Source organism: Cheilinus undulatus, linkage group 7 (assembly GCF_018320785.1).
Source record: "Cheilinus undulatus linkage group 7, ASM1832078v1, whole genome shotgun sequence".
Classification (NCBI taxonomy): domain Eukaryota; kingdom Metazoa; phylum Chordata; class Actinopteri; order Labriformes; family Labridae; genus Cheilinus; species Cheilinus undulatus.
In genome coordinates this window covers 37934670-37950626 of record NC_054871.1, presented here as the reverse complement: position 1 = coordinate 37950626, position 15957 = coordinate 37934670, and the positions used below count along the sequence as shown (strand labels likewise).

At 38.1% G+C, this 15957-nt stretch overlaps 1 protein-coding gene across 2 annotated transcripts in view; it reads left to right on the top strand.

The window, feature by feature from the left end:
• Nucleotides 1-415: 415 nt before the first annotated feature.
• btbd8 (BTB domain containing 8) overlaps nt 416-15957 on the top strand; it is a 40690-nt gene continuing 25148 nt past the window's right edge. For both annotated transcript variants that reach the window (XM_041790730.1, XM_041790731.1), the window contains exons 1-5: nt 416-706; nt 3834-3952; nt 5443-5622; nt 10685-10809; nt 11211-11325. In XM_041790730.1, coding sequence (XP_041646664.1) covers nt 3849-3952; nt 5443-5622; nt 10685-10809; nt 11211-11325 — 524 coding nt within the window. In that variant the 5' untranslated portion in view covers nt 416-706; nt 3834-3848. The remainder of the gene's footprint in view (nt 707-3833; nt 3953-5442; nt 5623-10684; nt 10810-11210; nt 11326-15957) is intronic.

Genomic DNA, 15957 nt, shown 5'->3' with positions numbered 1-15957 from the left:
TAAATGATTTATCGCTATCATTCAAATAGAAATAAAAAAAATAACATTGTGTGTCATATTGTACACTGTAAACAAATAATTATTTGCACAGAAGATGAAGATCAGACGATGTGTAAACATATATTCAAATTAAAAAATATATAGTCTAGCTACTTAATCAAACAGCGTGAATCTTAACCATCACCAGAGGACGCTTGTTTCACACTACATTATCACCAAACCAAATGCGTTTGTTTTTAATGTTTGTTAAGACGTCTACGTCTAAGCTGACTTCCTGAAACCCTCATGTAAGGAGGCGACACCTTCGGGGCTTCTTTCTATCTTGCTCTGCGCAGCCGCAGTAGCTGCCGGGCAGTGACGTCTTGTCCGCACCTTCTCTGTTTTGAAAACCGTGTCCTAGTGGGTGGACACAGCGTGGAGCAGTGATGTCAACAACATCGGTCACTGGGTCAGCCCCTCCATGATAATAGGCGGCTTATTTTATTCTTATTACCAAACCCTGTATTTATAGAAAATTATCGACGGCATCGTGTGTCAACAGGTCTATATTTATCGACCGGCATACAGGGTTTAAGGTTTAAACGGAAAACGAATTGCCAACGGTCGCGCGTGCAAGCTAGCGTTAGCAAGCTAGCGGGGAGAGGAAAATGAGGGTGGTGTTGTTCAGCTGTCGGCGTTGACCAGCAGAAATACGGATGTAGCGCAGGTATGTGTGTGAAAGTGTGGCCGAGCATTTCTTTTATTTTGAATGAGAGCAGTTTGTCCTGTAATGAACTTATCAAATGATAGAGAGAAACTGGTTATACTGGGTGATGCTCTCTGTGGTATGTCATTCTGGATCCTGACTGTGTTAAGGTAAGCAGGTCATGTATTGAACCAGTTATTGAAGCTAACGGGGTCATTCGGTATACGATAATAAATTAACTTCGCCATTTAACTATTAATAGGTTTGTATTGGGTTGGCGAGACTGAACCTCTACATTATAACCGATTCAGTCGGTTTAACAGCGCCTCTTTGGGTTTCATTGTTGGTAAACGTGTCAAGTCACGTTAGGAGAGGCAGGTGGAGTTTCACCATTCATTCAGTTTGAATCAATCTTTATTTAACATGATATGTCCAACCAAAGTAAGGATGTGTTTTTCAAGACACTTTTTTAAGTGTCCTGGCCAAGACAGGCAGCAGCACAGTTAAAATTACAAAATCTCAGACAACAATTAGCTGCCATACAAATAAATTGTTGATTAAAAAAAACAAACAAGTAATACATGTAAGGACAAGGTATAACAAGAGGAACAGCAAGCATTTGTTAAGATCAACTACAATCAAAATGCACCATTTAAAACATCAGCAGCCAGACATGTCTGCTTCCAAGTCAACCAACCTCCTCTCTAAGTGTCTCATGAGACCAGCTCACTTATTTTTGGTCTTTCTGTGAATTATTCTAGGCAAAAGGAGAAGCAAATTTGAATGCCATTTTTCCAAGTTCAGTTCTGACCATTAGGACACAGTAAGAAAAGATCCTGTGATTAGAGATCACAAGTTCCAGACATCTTTGGACTGATATAGGTCAGAAGGTAGGAAAGAAGAAGACAGAGAATAGCTTTGTGGATAAAAGTATGCCATTTTTTTAGTCCATGACTTAGAGACAAAGACCATCCCATGAGGGATGAGTGAGGGCTTTCTTAAAGTTAGTGATGAACCTTGATACATGCTGTCTTAAGCATGTAAGGTCTGAGGGGAAGCATGCATGCACAAAAAGTTGCCATAGTCCAGGACTTACATAAAAGTGGTGGTAACCAGCTGCTGAATGTGTGGAGCTAAAGAAAGAGAGTAATCAATCAAGATACCAAGATACCTGTAACTCAAAATAAGCTTGATCTGCAAACCTTGGGAAGTAGATATCGATGGCAGGCTCAGTGGTTTTGATTTAGCATTTGACATGAGCATGACGTTTGTTTTGTCTGCGTTTTAAATGAGCTTCAGGTCATAAAAGTTTTGTTGCACGTTGTTAAAGCAAGTTGGTCCGCAGTGGGGGCCGAGCAGTATACTACAATGTCGTCAGCATAAAAGTGAAAATTTGTTAATTTTAAAACAAATATAAATAATTTAGATTGATCGGCCAAAATATATTTCTCATTTAGCCATCAGAGGTAGAAATACTTTTAAACGACATTTAAAAAGCATTTTTATCAGACAACATCACTGTCCCTTTTATAAAAATAAAATATGCATTGTTTTATCAGTAACTAGATATTCCATACCCGCGCTTTCAAAATGTGTTGGCTGAGGCCAAGGTACTGTAGGTGAGCCTTGAGAGGTCAATTACAATAACTAAGAATTTTAGAAATTAAAACAAAAAATTAAATCACATTTTAAATAATCATAAAATCGTGATTACATGTGATTAAGTCTCTAAAAAGAACAAACACAGCCAGAAGTTTTAACTCAAACTCATATCAGTTTTTTATTGTTTAGGCTATATTTTACGAGCTATACAATTGATGTCATGGTTTGAATGGTGTTGGATTAACTAGTGACACTGTTAAATATCTCTTATGCTGCTCTCTTCCTGTTTATAGAATTTATCTGTACACACATCATGCAAACATAAAAATGTCAATTTTCTTTAGAACTGCAAAAAATTCCTGTCATTATTTGTGTATGTGCTTTTCTTATCAAAAATAAGTGGGATGTAAAAATGATCACTCCCTTCAATACATCAACTCAAATTGAATTTGCAGTATGTGTCCAAATAATCAAAATTAGGCTACATTTTTTTCCACAATCATTCAGCCTTAATCTATCTTAATATTGTGGTGGATATAATATAAAATGATTTATTGCTTGTGCTTGTTTAAAAGTGCATGAGATGAACAACTTAAAAAAAAAATCACACTTTAAATTGCAGTCACAATATTGGGGGAAAAAAATCCAATTAGGTGTGTTTCCCAAATGATTCAGCCCTATTTCAAAGACATGACTGCTACTTGAAAAAAGAGTTTGTTGGACCACTGAGTACATTAATTTTAGAAAAGAAAAATTAAGGTGACTTTGCAGATGCCTGATGAAAACAAAAAAAAAATGGCACTGGATGATGAATTGTACTTTGTGACACCGCAAAGACTTTCTGAGAAATGTTAATGTTTTAGAAACCATAGCATTTGCATTGAAATTCCCTGTTTATAAATAACAGGTAAATATTTGAGTCTCATGTATGGTTGTACAAGGTTTTTGTTTTTGTTTTTGTTTTTTTGGGCCCCAGAAGATTTTCAGGTCTTAAATTGGGCCACAGCAAACCAAAGTCTGTGAGGGTTATTACCTTCCATAAAAGATATTACTTAAATTCACAAAGAAAGTAAAGGAAATTAATAGTTTACATCTTACTTTTCAGCAAATTGAAATCAAAGAATCATGTTTTTTTACAAATTAATTTAAAACTTGTGTTTATAAAAATGAGAAAATAGAAAAAAAAAGGTTATAGAGTGGTATTGTGAACCCAGGATCATGCATCATACATTGAGTATATTCTTACAGCCCTAGTTTCAATAGTTATGCTGCAAATACATAAAGAGTTGGCATTATTTGATGGCTGGGAAATAGTCTAGCGTAAATCTGGTTCATGTGATGCATTGTTGTGTTTAATCACTTCGATATAGCTTCTACAACATGCTTTGGTTAACTGTTTGGTAAGTGGTGTTAGGTGACATGTCAAGTCACATATTGTGCTCTTTACAATGTTATGTTATTTGTTTCTCCTGTAAATGTTTCCACAGCATGTCATCATGTCGTATCTTATCAAGAACTAACGATCTCTGCTTTGTCTCTGCCCTAGAGAACGTAATAAACCATGATCACCACAGAGGCGGGAAGGGACTTCCAGGCCAAAGAGCGAAAATACAAGGAGCAGTTGAAAAGATGTTTATCGTCTGCACTGTCTGCAGACCTCAGCAGGTAAGTAAGACATGTGATACTTAGCAATAAACTACAAAGCGCTTGCTTTTATGTTTTCTATTTATTTATTCAGCCAGGAGCACTCCCATTGAGATGTAGAAATCTCTTTTACAAGAGACTCCTGGCCAAACAAAGATGACATCAGTTCAGTGAATCAGCAGTAGCACATGTACACTATAGGTCAAGTGAACCTTAATTCTGGTTTTAAGATCTTAAAGACTAATACAACCCTCTAGTTCAAGGTGACCCTGTAACTCGGGCCAAGATGAAGGAGTGAGAACACTGAAAGCTCACTCAAATATTGATCATCAGCAAATGTAATGAGCATCCTTGATCTAACTGCAGTGTGAAATCCTGTGGTTTAAGCAATACAGTGCCGTCATAGATTTTGTGCCTGCTGAAAGTCAGGTCATGTGTTTTACTGTGACTGTAGTTTCCTTTAATAAGCATTTGGTTGCCCTAAGGAAGAGACATTGTAGAAAGTCTTGTAGATGTGGAGCAATTTAACGAACAACGTCCATAAAAAGGCAAAATTATCAAAGTTATTTTTGAATCACAACTGCAAAATCTCAAGACTAGGCAAGCATGCTTGTCTAATTTCTATTGAATAATGAGTAAAATTAGACTTGATTTAAGATATATTCATCTGACAGCTCTAGATAAATATCTTATTGCAAGATATTCTTTCCACTGTATAAAAAAATGATATATTCCCAAAATCATCCAAAGCAAATTTATGCCCTTTTTAAGAAGCATATAAATTGAATTACTCAAGAAAAGGATTTGGGGAAAATGTTGTGCAATAACCGGATAAAATACAGCTCTTAGTCACAAAATAAACCCAAGGATTTGCAAAAATCCATATTTCTCTTATAATGTATTAGAAAAGCCAAGGCTGGAGTATTTCCTTGGATAATAGGATCAGAGGATCAGAAATATAAAACTTGGCACAGAGAAAAGTTACAGTAAAGTTCACCCGTGATAACTGGAGGCTCACAAGAGTCAAGCTCACGTGGATTTGAGCAGTTCATTGGGTTTGAGTTGACAGGGATGCGGGTCTCCTTCCCGCACGAGTGGTTCATCAATTCAACCACTTCTCATCAGAGGGATACAGTAATGGACACCGTACCAGGATTTGAACTCTTCGCGCCCAATTGGCCTCAAGCTGACTGATTTCTAGGTCAGCCAGATTGGACATGAAGTGAGTAGGAGAAATAATGGTGCTAAAGAAGAAATGGGCTGCCCCAGGACTGTGCTTGTGCTACTCTGAAGTGGAAAAACTAGGACATCAGACTCATCTTTGACTCTCATAGTTCATAGATGTTCGCTCAGAGGGCTTGTTTATTCGCCATTTACCATCTAGGCTATGAAATGTACATTTGCTAAGAACGTTGTGCCAACCTGGCTCCAGAAATAGTTTGTTTTGTAATATTTGTTATTGTTTTTTACAGGAATTTCCTTTGACCAGGCGTTGTAAAATCTCTCCCCAGGTTGCTGCAGGAGGAACTGGAGGCCGATGTTTCTCTGTTTGCAGCCTCGGGCTCTGTTCGAGCACACAGAGCTGTACTGCTGGCCAGAGTTCCTCATCTTCTTCAAGGACACACGCACAAAGATCCCACCATCCTCCATCTGCCTCACTATGAGTTGACAGGGCTTAAAGATTTCCTCAGGTAGACAGTGGGTTGTCATTACATTTTCATTCAACCCCCCCCCCCCACACACACACACACATATATGTATATATTTATTTTTTTTAGCAGAAACTCCACATCAAAGTAGTAATAGTTGTTGATACAGGGAGACTTAAATAGTTATTAAAGGGGACATATTATGCAAAAATCACTTTTTCAGGCTTTTCTAACACAAATATGTGCCCCTGGCCTGTCCACAAACCCCTCAAGTACCAGAAAAATCCATTCCCTCTCCCCCTCTCTTTCTCCACCTTTCAGAAAATGTGTGCTGAAACAAGCTGTTCTCAGATTTTACATCTAGTGACCTCACCAGGGGCCTAAGCACCTGCCCCCAGGTTTGGTTGGCCCTCCCCCACTTGGAGGAAAGTTCCGCCCTCCTCTACTAATCCTCTCAGCTACCAGCTAAGATGCTGGATAGGTGCTGCATCCATTGCCTGAGAGGGGTGTGGTCAGGGGTGTGGTCAGACAGCTAATTACCATAAAAAGCCACAGACACAGAAATGGCTCATTCTGAGAATGGCTGAACAGAGGGGGTTTTAGACATGCGAAAATTCATTACTGGAGTGTTTTTTCAGGGTTAGGGTTAGCAGGCATGTTTTGTGGACCTCTGAGACCAATATAAACTTGTCTTAAAAGGCTAAAATATGTCCCCTTTAAATCAATCCAACTGTGGAACCCTCCAGCAGTCATTATCCCAGTTCACAGTACCAATTCAAGACATCATATCTTGACCCCTACGACATTTCACCTTTGCTGTGACTCTCATGGAGGCAAAAAGGGGGCAAGATGATCCTTCCCTCTATGCCATCTACGTATCAGAAGCATTAAAGAGGCAAAAAGCAGAGCAAGCAGGGTAGCACAGTGCTGTGCATGCATGTCTGACTGTGTGGAGCTCCCAATGTGCCATGCTCACGCGCCGTCCTGCAGAAACACATAGTGAATTGACTGATCCATCCACGTAAGTCAGCTCAGACATCCCTCTCCCCAGCATGTTTCCCAGCTCTTCCTAGGGATTCTGAGGTGCTCCCAGGCCAGATGGGATATATAATCTCTCCAACGAGTTCTGGGTCTGCCCTGTGGTCTCTTCCCAGTTGGACATACCTAGAAGACCTCCAAAAGGAGGACACCTGGAGGCATGCCGATCAGATGCCTGAACCACCTCAACTGGATCCTTTAGACATGAAGGAGTAATGGCTCTTCTTGGAGCATGTCTGAGCTGTTCACCCTGTCAGTAAGGCTCAACCCATCCACACTCCTGAGGAATCAAATTCTGACAGCTTGTATCTACGCACACAAACATAGGTGAGGGTTGGAACATAGCTCAACTGATAAACTAAAACCCTTGTCTTCTGGTTCATTTCCCTCTTTACCATAACGGTCCAGCACAATGCCTGTAGGTACTGCTGGTGCTGAACCAGCCTGCCTGTCACTCTCACCGCCCATGCTACCCTTACTCATGAACAAGATACTTGAACCCCTTCACTTGAGGGAAAAACTCCGTAATATCTCCCCGGGTAAGACACATAATGTCACACCGTTGCTGTATCAATATGAATATCTCGAGATGTAAAGGTGGTGGAGCTTTGTTATGGCGTCTTGAGTCTTAGTTTAACAGTGAAATCTAAGTTAAAGGCTACAGCAGCTTTGCTCACGCTCACTTTAACAGTTTGAGCCATAGAAAAAACGAATTTTGATTTATGTACTCAAAGTAACAATGAATATAATCTGCCAAAATACTAACATCATGATGCAGATTTGTAAAGGTCAAGTATTGTCAGATATCTCCTATTGAGCAAAAGAGAAAACCTTTTAAATTTGATGTTTTTGAATGTTCTTTAATCCAAACACTGATTTTCTTTCACGAGAAAGTGTTAAACAGAGTTGTGTCTCAGCTTCAAATGTTGGCACTTAAATGCAGCTCTTTGTTTACATATATGTGAATGAGCTGGTATGTCATTTGCACAGATAACATTCTATCTGTCTGTAATTGATAACATAGAATATTTTACCTGTATACAAATAGCCTGCCAATACATTATTTGTCAATACAGCTCCGACTACAATTGCACTGCACGCAGAAACAGGAACACTTCACATGGTAATGATCACAACCCAGTTTGCAGATTCTGCACGCTTAAAGAGATTCTGTAAATAGGGATTAAAACCAGCGCCAAGAGAGAAAACACGGTCTTAATTTTTAGGCAAGATCATTATAAAACAGTAGCTACATTACTTTGCCAAAGCAACCAGACTTTACTTATAGTAAATCCCTGTCTTCATTGTTAATTTTGTCTAATATGTTGTGTTGTATCTAAATTACTGCTTTTAGAAACCGAAGTTCTACAATGATTTCAACACAAAAATCCCAGAAAAGGAAACTCTAAAACAGCAACTCTTGTGTTCTGTAAACTAAAATCACCTTTTATTGGTCAGTTCAAACTGTCTTCCTGTAATGTTGCTTGAACTTTAAATATAAATCTTTGGCTGCCAGTTCAAAAAACATGCAATTAAGTGTATGTGTGGTTGCAGAAAAAAAAAAAGAGTCATTACAGTCAATCCTGAGGGTTCTGTCTGAAGGGATTGACAAGGGTCAAATTTTTGGACCTTTTGGTAATTTAGAAGCCAAAATATGTTAAATGGTGTCTTGTTAAAAAATAACCATATTCCTCTTTAAGAGCTCCTCTTGATACAATTCAGTAGTTTCAAATGAAGCATGCAACTGCTTTCTAGGACAGATGTCAAGACACGTCATTTATCTTTCCCTTTCAGTCTTCCAGTTTCACAGTCTCACTGACAGAGGGCGCCATATACACTATTTTAATCTGCAGGATGTGCTTATGTTGGTGCATTTTTTTCAAGGAGCATCAAATGACGATGTTGTTGATTTATAAATTGAACATCACCTTTTCCTGTAGGTGTGGAGACATATAGATCTTACACTGTGTGAGGGTTTTTTATTTATTTTGCCAAAGTGTGAAGTGTTGTGGTTTTATTATTTTCATTAAGGCTCTGCAGTGTGAGCTCTTACAGTGTAAAAGTCTTTGATCCACTGATTTGTGCCTGCGTCTCATTAGCAGTTTATAATTAGGACAAGAAGAAAGAGACGTCCTTGTTTGGTTACTCTACCATGGAGCCTGAAAATTTGTTTAAAGCTTGAATCAAAAGGGAAAACTACAGCATTGCTCACTTTGGGGACCCAGTTAAGAATGAGTTTTAAGTATACTGAGGTAACCTATAAGAATTTGTTAAATGTCAAAAGGTTTTAGGTTTATTTACTCAACATGACAGTGCACAGAATGATTGTGACAAACTGCATTACACCACCTGTTTATTTTCCATCAATTTCATCACCAAATCTTTGCTTATTAGTGAATTTACTCATGATGAAAACAAGCACCAGCTTGTTTTCTTGTTCGTGCCAAAACATGTTTGTATCTTTGCACAGTCTGATGTGTTTATTTTTGTATTCATTGAAAAAATTTGAAGTACTGAAAGATATTGAATTGTCAAGCAGTGAAGATGATTTTGTCGTTCTTTTGCACCTTGTGCAAGGAACAAGAACACACTGTTTTAATCCTATGCTGACAGAGCCCTTTCATAGTATTTTAAGTGATTTGCACAAACTCATACGCCACAGTGCTGTGCCAGATACTGAAAAATTAGATGGAGACTGGTAAACATCTTTTACATTCAGTCCTTTTTTTTTTTTTTGCTGTGGGTTTGTGAGTTTGGCCTTAATGTTCCATGGTTGAAATCCACAGATTGTGCACAGTGTTCTAAGTGACGTTTTAGAGCGAGGGAGAGAAAGAGAGAGAAGGAGCTGCAGACACTGCTGTTAATAGTCAAAAAGCCCTGATTTTGGATGAATGCGTAAAAACACAGAGAATTGCAACCTTGCTGAAAACATTGATAAATAAAATTTTCAGTCAGTTTGCAATTCTAAACGCAATTCTTTCAAGAGATTGTCTTTTACACCGAACCATTCATTTTTAAAATTACCATGTCAAAAATAGTAGATCAAATCTTGCTTGAAGTAGCTGATTTTTTTTTCTAATAATTAGTTAATAACAATGTTTTCCTTTAAGATAATTGAATTGCTACTACAGATTGTTGATAAATATTCCTGAGATTGCAGGGAATTAATTAACTTAAAAAGCAAATGGATCGTCCAGATGTGAAACAGTCTCTCTGCCATGTCAGGTTAAGGAAAAAAGTGTTTGATTGCCAAAATTTCCTGGGGTAGGACCCCCACTCACCTCCTTATTACTTATGCCTCACTTTGTTTAATGAAGCAGAGGGGTAGATCCCCCTAACTGGCTACTTTTTCCCACAGGCTGACTACTCCATGTGTTTGTGTTAAGTCCAATTAGCAATGCTTCAAGTGGTTCCACCGTTTCTTAGGTGTAAGCTGCTGACATCAATAATATGTATTTTGTATGTTTCTTTGAATGGCACTGAATAGGGATTTCAGTGATACATTCATTGCATTTATTGACATACACTGATGCATTATAAATGGCTATTTTTTTCCTCAGATTTAATCATATCTCTTGGGGTCTAGTGAGATTCCGAATGCATATCAAGTCTGATGTTAGAATTTATTATTCTAAAATCATCTATTATTCTAATTCTATTTATTATTATTTTTTTTTTTAAATGATCATACTCTCAAAATAATTATTTATATGATAACTATCAAAAGTACTATCCACACAGGACTTCACATACATTACTGAAGGAAAGCAAGGGTTACATTTTGTTTCTTGATTTAAAAAGTATCATAGAAAAACTGAAAATTCTCAAATTTTTTTCCCCTTATATTTTTGTAAGGATGCTCAACCATGCTTTAGAAGTACACTCACAGGATGTGCAACTTAAGTAGTCACTTTAGAAATTTCTTCACTGAATAGGTGCACTAAAGTGTGCAAAGTTCAAGCTGTGCATATTTTGACACTTAAGTCACAGTACATTAAATTAGACTGTAATGTAAAGAGGTGTGAAAGGCCTGGTTTTAATTAACCTTATATGCCTCTCCTTCCAGGCGAGTGTACACAGCAGACCAGAGCATGCGCTCAGCTGAAATCATCCCAGACATGGAGGGCTTAGTGCCAGAAATCACTGTGTCTGCTCCCTACCGGGCAGACCTTCGTAGTTCCACTGACTCAGGTAAACAAACAAAGCAACATGTTTTACCATGGAGGGTTATTCTGGGTTATGTGGTTGCTCAGCTTTCCCCGATCCCTTCCCTTTCATCACATCATGTTATTGTAGCCTTAATCCACTTTGTTGCTAATCACATTTGGATCCCTGTTGTTTCTGTTGCTGTTGTTGTAAACTGCTGATCACAGCATGGTCATCCGTTGGATAAAGCAATATTAAGCTCTGTTTTAACAACTTTTCTTTCACTTTCTACTGTATTCAGTTAATTCGTTCAATGATATACCAAAGCTTTTTCTCACAAACAAAATACTCATGTTATCTCTCTCTCACACTCGCTGCTTTTGTCTAATCACTTTCCCTCCTTTTCTCCTTAATTATCCATCTCGCCTCTGGATCCTTCACTCCAGATGCTGGTCTTGAGCCAGCCTCGGGCCTCGGAGCAGACTTGCTGGATCTGTACCAGAGAGGAGAGCAGTGCGACATCACCATTCAAGTAGCTGAGCAGGTCTTCTCCTGCCACAGGTAGAGCTATTTATAGAGCACCCTCAGTCCTCTTAGTCACATCTGGAGCCAAAAAGCACAAACATTAACAGAGTAACACTTGCATTTGAGGACATCAGAGCAAAATAAACCACATATATATAACTTACAGGGGTTTCACATCTGCTGTTGACTTGAGGGTGGTCAGTCAGTGATGCAGAGGTAGTAGCACCAGCTTGTAACCATGGAGACACGTTTTTCCCCAGCTCATGCTCAGGGGAGCAGCCAGCCAGCGAGCATTCGTCAAAGAACAGACGCTGGGCTGTTTTTACTCTGCAGCAGTGATGTGTGTAACAGCTTGGTGTTTGCTACTGCAGCTCTCACCCACATCCTTAACCAGGGCTTCTCCAGCTACATGCTCATGCGTCTGCTTTACTATGAATCGTTCAGGGCTCTTGGAAAAGCTGTCCCCCTTTACAAAAGTGTGCATAATACACAGCGACACACAACACAAATTTAATACAACGATGCAGCCCCCCATAACAAATGCATCACACCTGAGATTAATTTGACTTTAAGCAGTTTTATTTATAGTTCAAGTGCAGTGATGTGAAAGGGATCCTTTAAAACAGAGGGAGGATTTCCTTCTACATCTTTCTGCCCCAACTGACCCTGAAAATCACAACAGACAGAAACGACATTCAGTAATCATTGGAACAAAATCTTCACATACCCATGGATAAAACACATCCAGCTGCAACACCATGAAGCTTTTCACCCTAATTTTCCTCAACTTGCCTCACACCAGGGCAGCCTCGATGTACAGTGCTTAACAAATTTATTAGACCACCACCCAAAGTAAGGTTTATGCCACAGCTGCCCTAAATTAACAGCACTGGTAATTACCAAAATCATTTTTTATTCTCTGCAATGGTTAATACACAAATATGTAGAAGCTCTTTAACCAACATTATGTTTTTAAAGCTAAAATATAATTATCGTTATCCATGAATTTTCAAATTTACTGATTTACAAGAAAACTGAAAAAATAGTAAAGCACATTATTATTTCTTGATTAGTATGTCAAATTATAGTTATTTACTTGCATTCCTGAACAGAAAAATTAGTTTTATTGGTTAAATGTTATGCTTGATTCATTTCTGACTTCTCAGAGAAGCCCAGTGAGCCGGCTCAAATTTGGGTATAAAAAGGTGAATTCAGTTTGAAATTCCTCATTCCTGTTCAAAATGGTAAAACTTGGAGAGCTCACTGAAAATGAAAGAGTCGGTATTAGAGCACTTCATGATGCTGGATGGTCTCTGAGACAAATATGACAGATGGTCTAGTAAATTTGTTAAGCACTGTATGTGAAATGTAATTGGATTGTATAACTTTCACCCTACAAATATGTGGCAGCCCCCAGAACATATTTACTTAATATTTACCTCCTACCACTTCATTTTGTCTCAGTTTGGACTATTGTTGCCTCATGAAGCATCCATCAAGCATGATGCCAGCAATTAGCTTAGTGCTTCCTTATGAAAGCACCAAGAGTGTGCCCAGACACAGTATTAGCTCTGCCCACCTATGGCTAACACAAAGGCATTAGAAATAGCATCATGGTTTGGCAATACATAAATTATATTCACGAGTTAAAAATTACCCTCTAAGGCATAGTTTAGGAAAGAAAATTGATTTTCATAACAGGATGGAGCAAGCCGGGAGCAGAAGAAGTAAAGCGTTCAGTGTAGTTCCTTGCTCTTCATTTCATAAAGAAATGTCATCCAGTTGTTATAAAAACTGCCATTACAGCTACATCCCAGCTAATCCCTGCCGCGGTTGCAACTCTTTTTCTCAGACTGGGCACAAGCATTTCAGCTTGAAGCTGGATCCACCTGATGACAGACTTGGAATCTGGCAGATCCACCAGCTTTGCAAGGATACTTTTTAAACCTAGCATCTTAAATGAAGATCAAAAGAAGGTTTTCGAAGTAGGCAGCTTTGCTTTGAAATTTGCAAAAGCAGATGGCCTGTAACAGTTGTCTGAAAGATAACAATGAATTAATAAAAATTGTAAGCTCAATGGTGCGTGAGGAAATCTGAGAATCTTGATTTTAACACATAAACTCAGCATGCACTATTAAGAATGGTACAAAGCAGAGAGGTTGTCAGTGATGACCAAAATTCATGTGCAATGAAAACAATACTTGTCCAGGGTTTCTTCATGCTCCAGAGATAGCATTTCTAATAATGCCAAAAAAAAAAAAAAATTTCCTCTTGTAGAGGTGGTCTCATCTCTCTGTTGTTGCTGCTCACTTCTTTGATTTAATAGTTTTCCTAACATAGAAATATATTGGCTCTCCATGAAAGGATTCAGACTCAAATGAAAGTCTTTACGTGGAGTTATTAATAATTTATCTGGTCATAATATTGTGCTCTTATTTGAATTTTTTTCTCAAAATTTTCATTGCTTTTGATAGTTTTCTAGTTCAGACTAAAGCTTGACACTAGTCGTATTTCCCCAATAATATTATCTTCTGGACTTTCAGTGCATTGTATTTTTTACCCTGAAAAGATGCCCGACAAGACTTAGATCTTTTTCTCTTAGTTTTTCTTCAGCAACATCCTGATGGTCAACACATAAATTGTTTAAATATTTGCAGTTTCATAGTTAGCACCGTTAGATTATATGTAATATTAACGCACTAAATATTTATTACCCTGAATTCAGATCTATTTTTATGGAAACAATTATGTATTTGCAGCACCACTAAAAAATTTGATTTGGAATTTGTCTCTCTATTTTAGTTTTCACCAGGCACATTTGTACTTCGGGATATTAATTTTAAAACACGTGGGCTATGAGCAGAATTCCAACAGCTGCAGATTTATGCAAGTAGCCTCTGTTCAAAAGTATTTTTAGATTGATAGATTATAGGACTGGGTATTGCTAAGAACCTCACGATTCAATTCGATTTCGATTCTTTAGGTTGCGATTCAATTCGATATTGATTCAGTATTGATTTAAATGCTTTGATGTTGACTCAGTAAGAAGAAGAAATACACAAATGAACTGTTGACAATTTTTAATAATTGTTTTCATGCCCATGTGAACATATGTGGTATGTCACCTCACATTTTTTAGCAATAAAACATCTGAAAATAAAAATTTGCACAATAATCACTTATTTGTGCATAAGGAGTAAAAAGGTAAAAAACATGCCAGTTCTGTATAAACACTGAAAAAGTAAAGTGCATGTAAACTTTAATAATATCTCTTCCTCTTGAAAATTATGATAAACCTCACATAACATAGTTATGGTTGGTTGTTGTTTGGTTGAGTGCGACCTCCGTCCATACAATGCGATATTAGTATCTGAGTCACACCTGCCTGCGGCATGCTTAACAACTGAAGAAAGAGCAAGAGTGGCAGACATGGATTACTTCAAGCAATATGCATGAAAGTGCATGCATGAATGCATAAATTGATTAAATGCAAAAATTGTAGCATTAAATCTACAGTGCATTCAGAAAGTATTCAGACCTCCTTCACCTTTTAAAAATGTTATGTTGCAGCCTGATGCTGCAGTTGTTCAAATTCATTTTTTCTCTCATAATTCTACACTCAGTAACCCATCATGACAAACTAAAAACAGAATTTTAGACATTTTTTGAAAATGAAAAACTGAAACATCATACTGACATAAGTATTCAGACTCCCTGCAACAAACTTGAAATGTAGCTCAAGAGCTTCACATTTCTGTGGATCGTTGCTTAGATGTTTCTGCACCTTGACTGGAGTCCACCTGTGGTAAATTACACTGACTGGACATGGTTTGGAAAGGCAGCCACCTCTCTATAGAAGGCCTCACAGCTGGCAATGCAAATCACAGCAAAACCCAAGCCATGAGTTGAAAGAAACTGCCTGCAGAGCTCATAGACAGGGTTGTTGTGAGGCACAGATCTGGGGAAGACTACAAAAAGACATTCTGCTGAACTAAAAGAGCACAGTGGTCTCCATAATTAATTTTCAATTGGAAGAGTTTGGCACAACCAGGACTCCTCCAAGAGCTGGTCCCTTGGTCAAACTGAGCAAGTGGGGGAAAAGGGCCTTGGTCTGAATACTTTCTGAATGCACTGTATGTAACTGATGACTGATGTCTGTACCTTGCGGACAGCTCTGCCTCCCTCCACATAAAAAGACTCTGGTATTAAAAGGTTTAACATGTGATTCCATTGTCATGACAGGAAAGCTTCGTGTGAGAAGGTGGAGAAGCTTGTTAATAACTTGATTGAACAATGAGAGGGCAGAATAGAATCAGCTGTAACGATTTAAAAAGCAGGATTAGATCTGCCTCTGCCACGCTTTCTCCTGTGCTTACTGTGGTGTGACTGGTCTGCTCTCACCTGTTTGACTCTCAGCAAACCGTTTGGGATGCTGGCTCTTGAGATTGTTAAAAAAAAATTGAAAACTTTGTGCAGATTGTGAAAATAACTCTTTTTTTTGCACTTGAAAGGTTAAGAAAACATACAGCTGCTTTTTTTAAAGGACTAAATCTTAGGTTTTGTTTTCATTTTCAGATATAAATCTCTGCTTTGTCATTTTGTTTTGGCAGATTGTTGATGCATTCTTTGTCTTCTTAATCCAAGATCATCCTATGTACGCCCCTTATA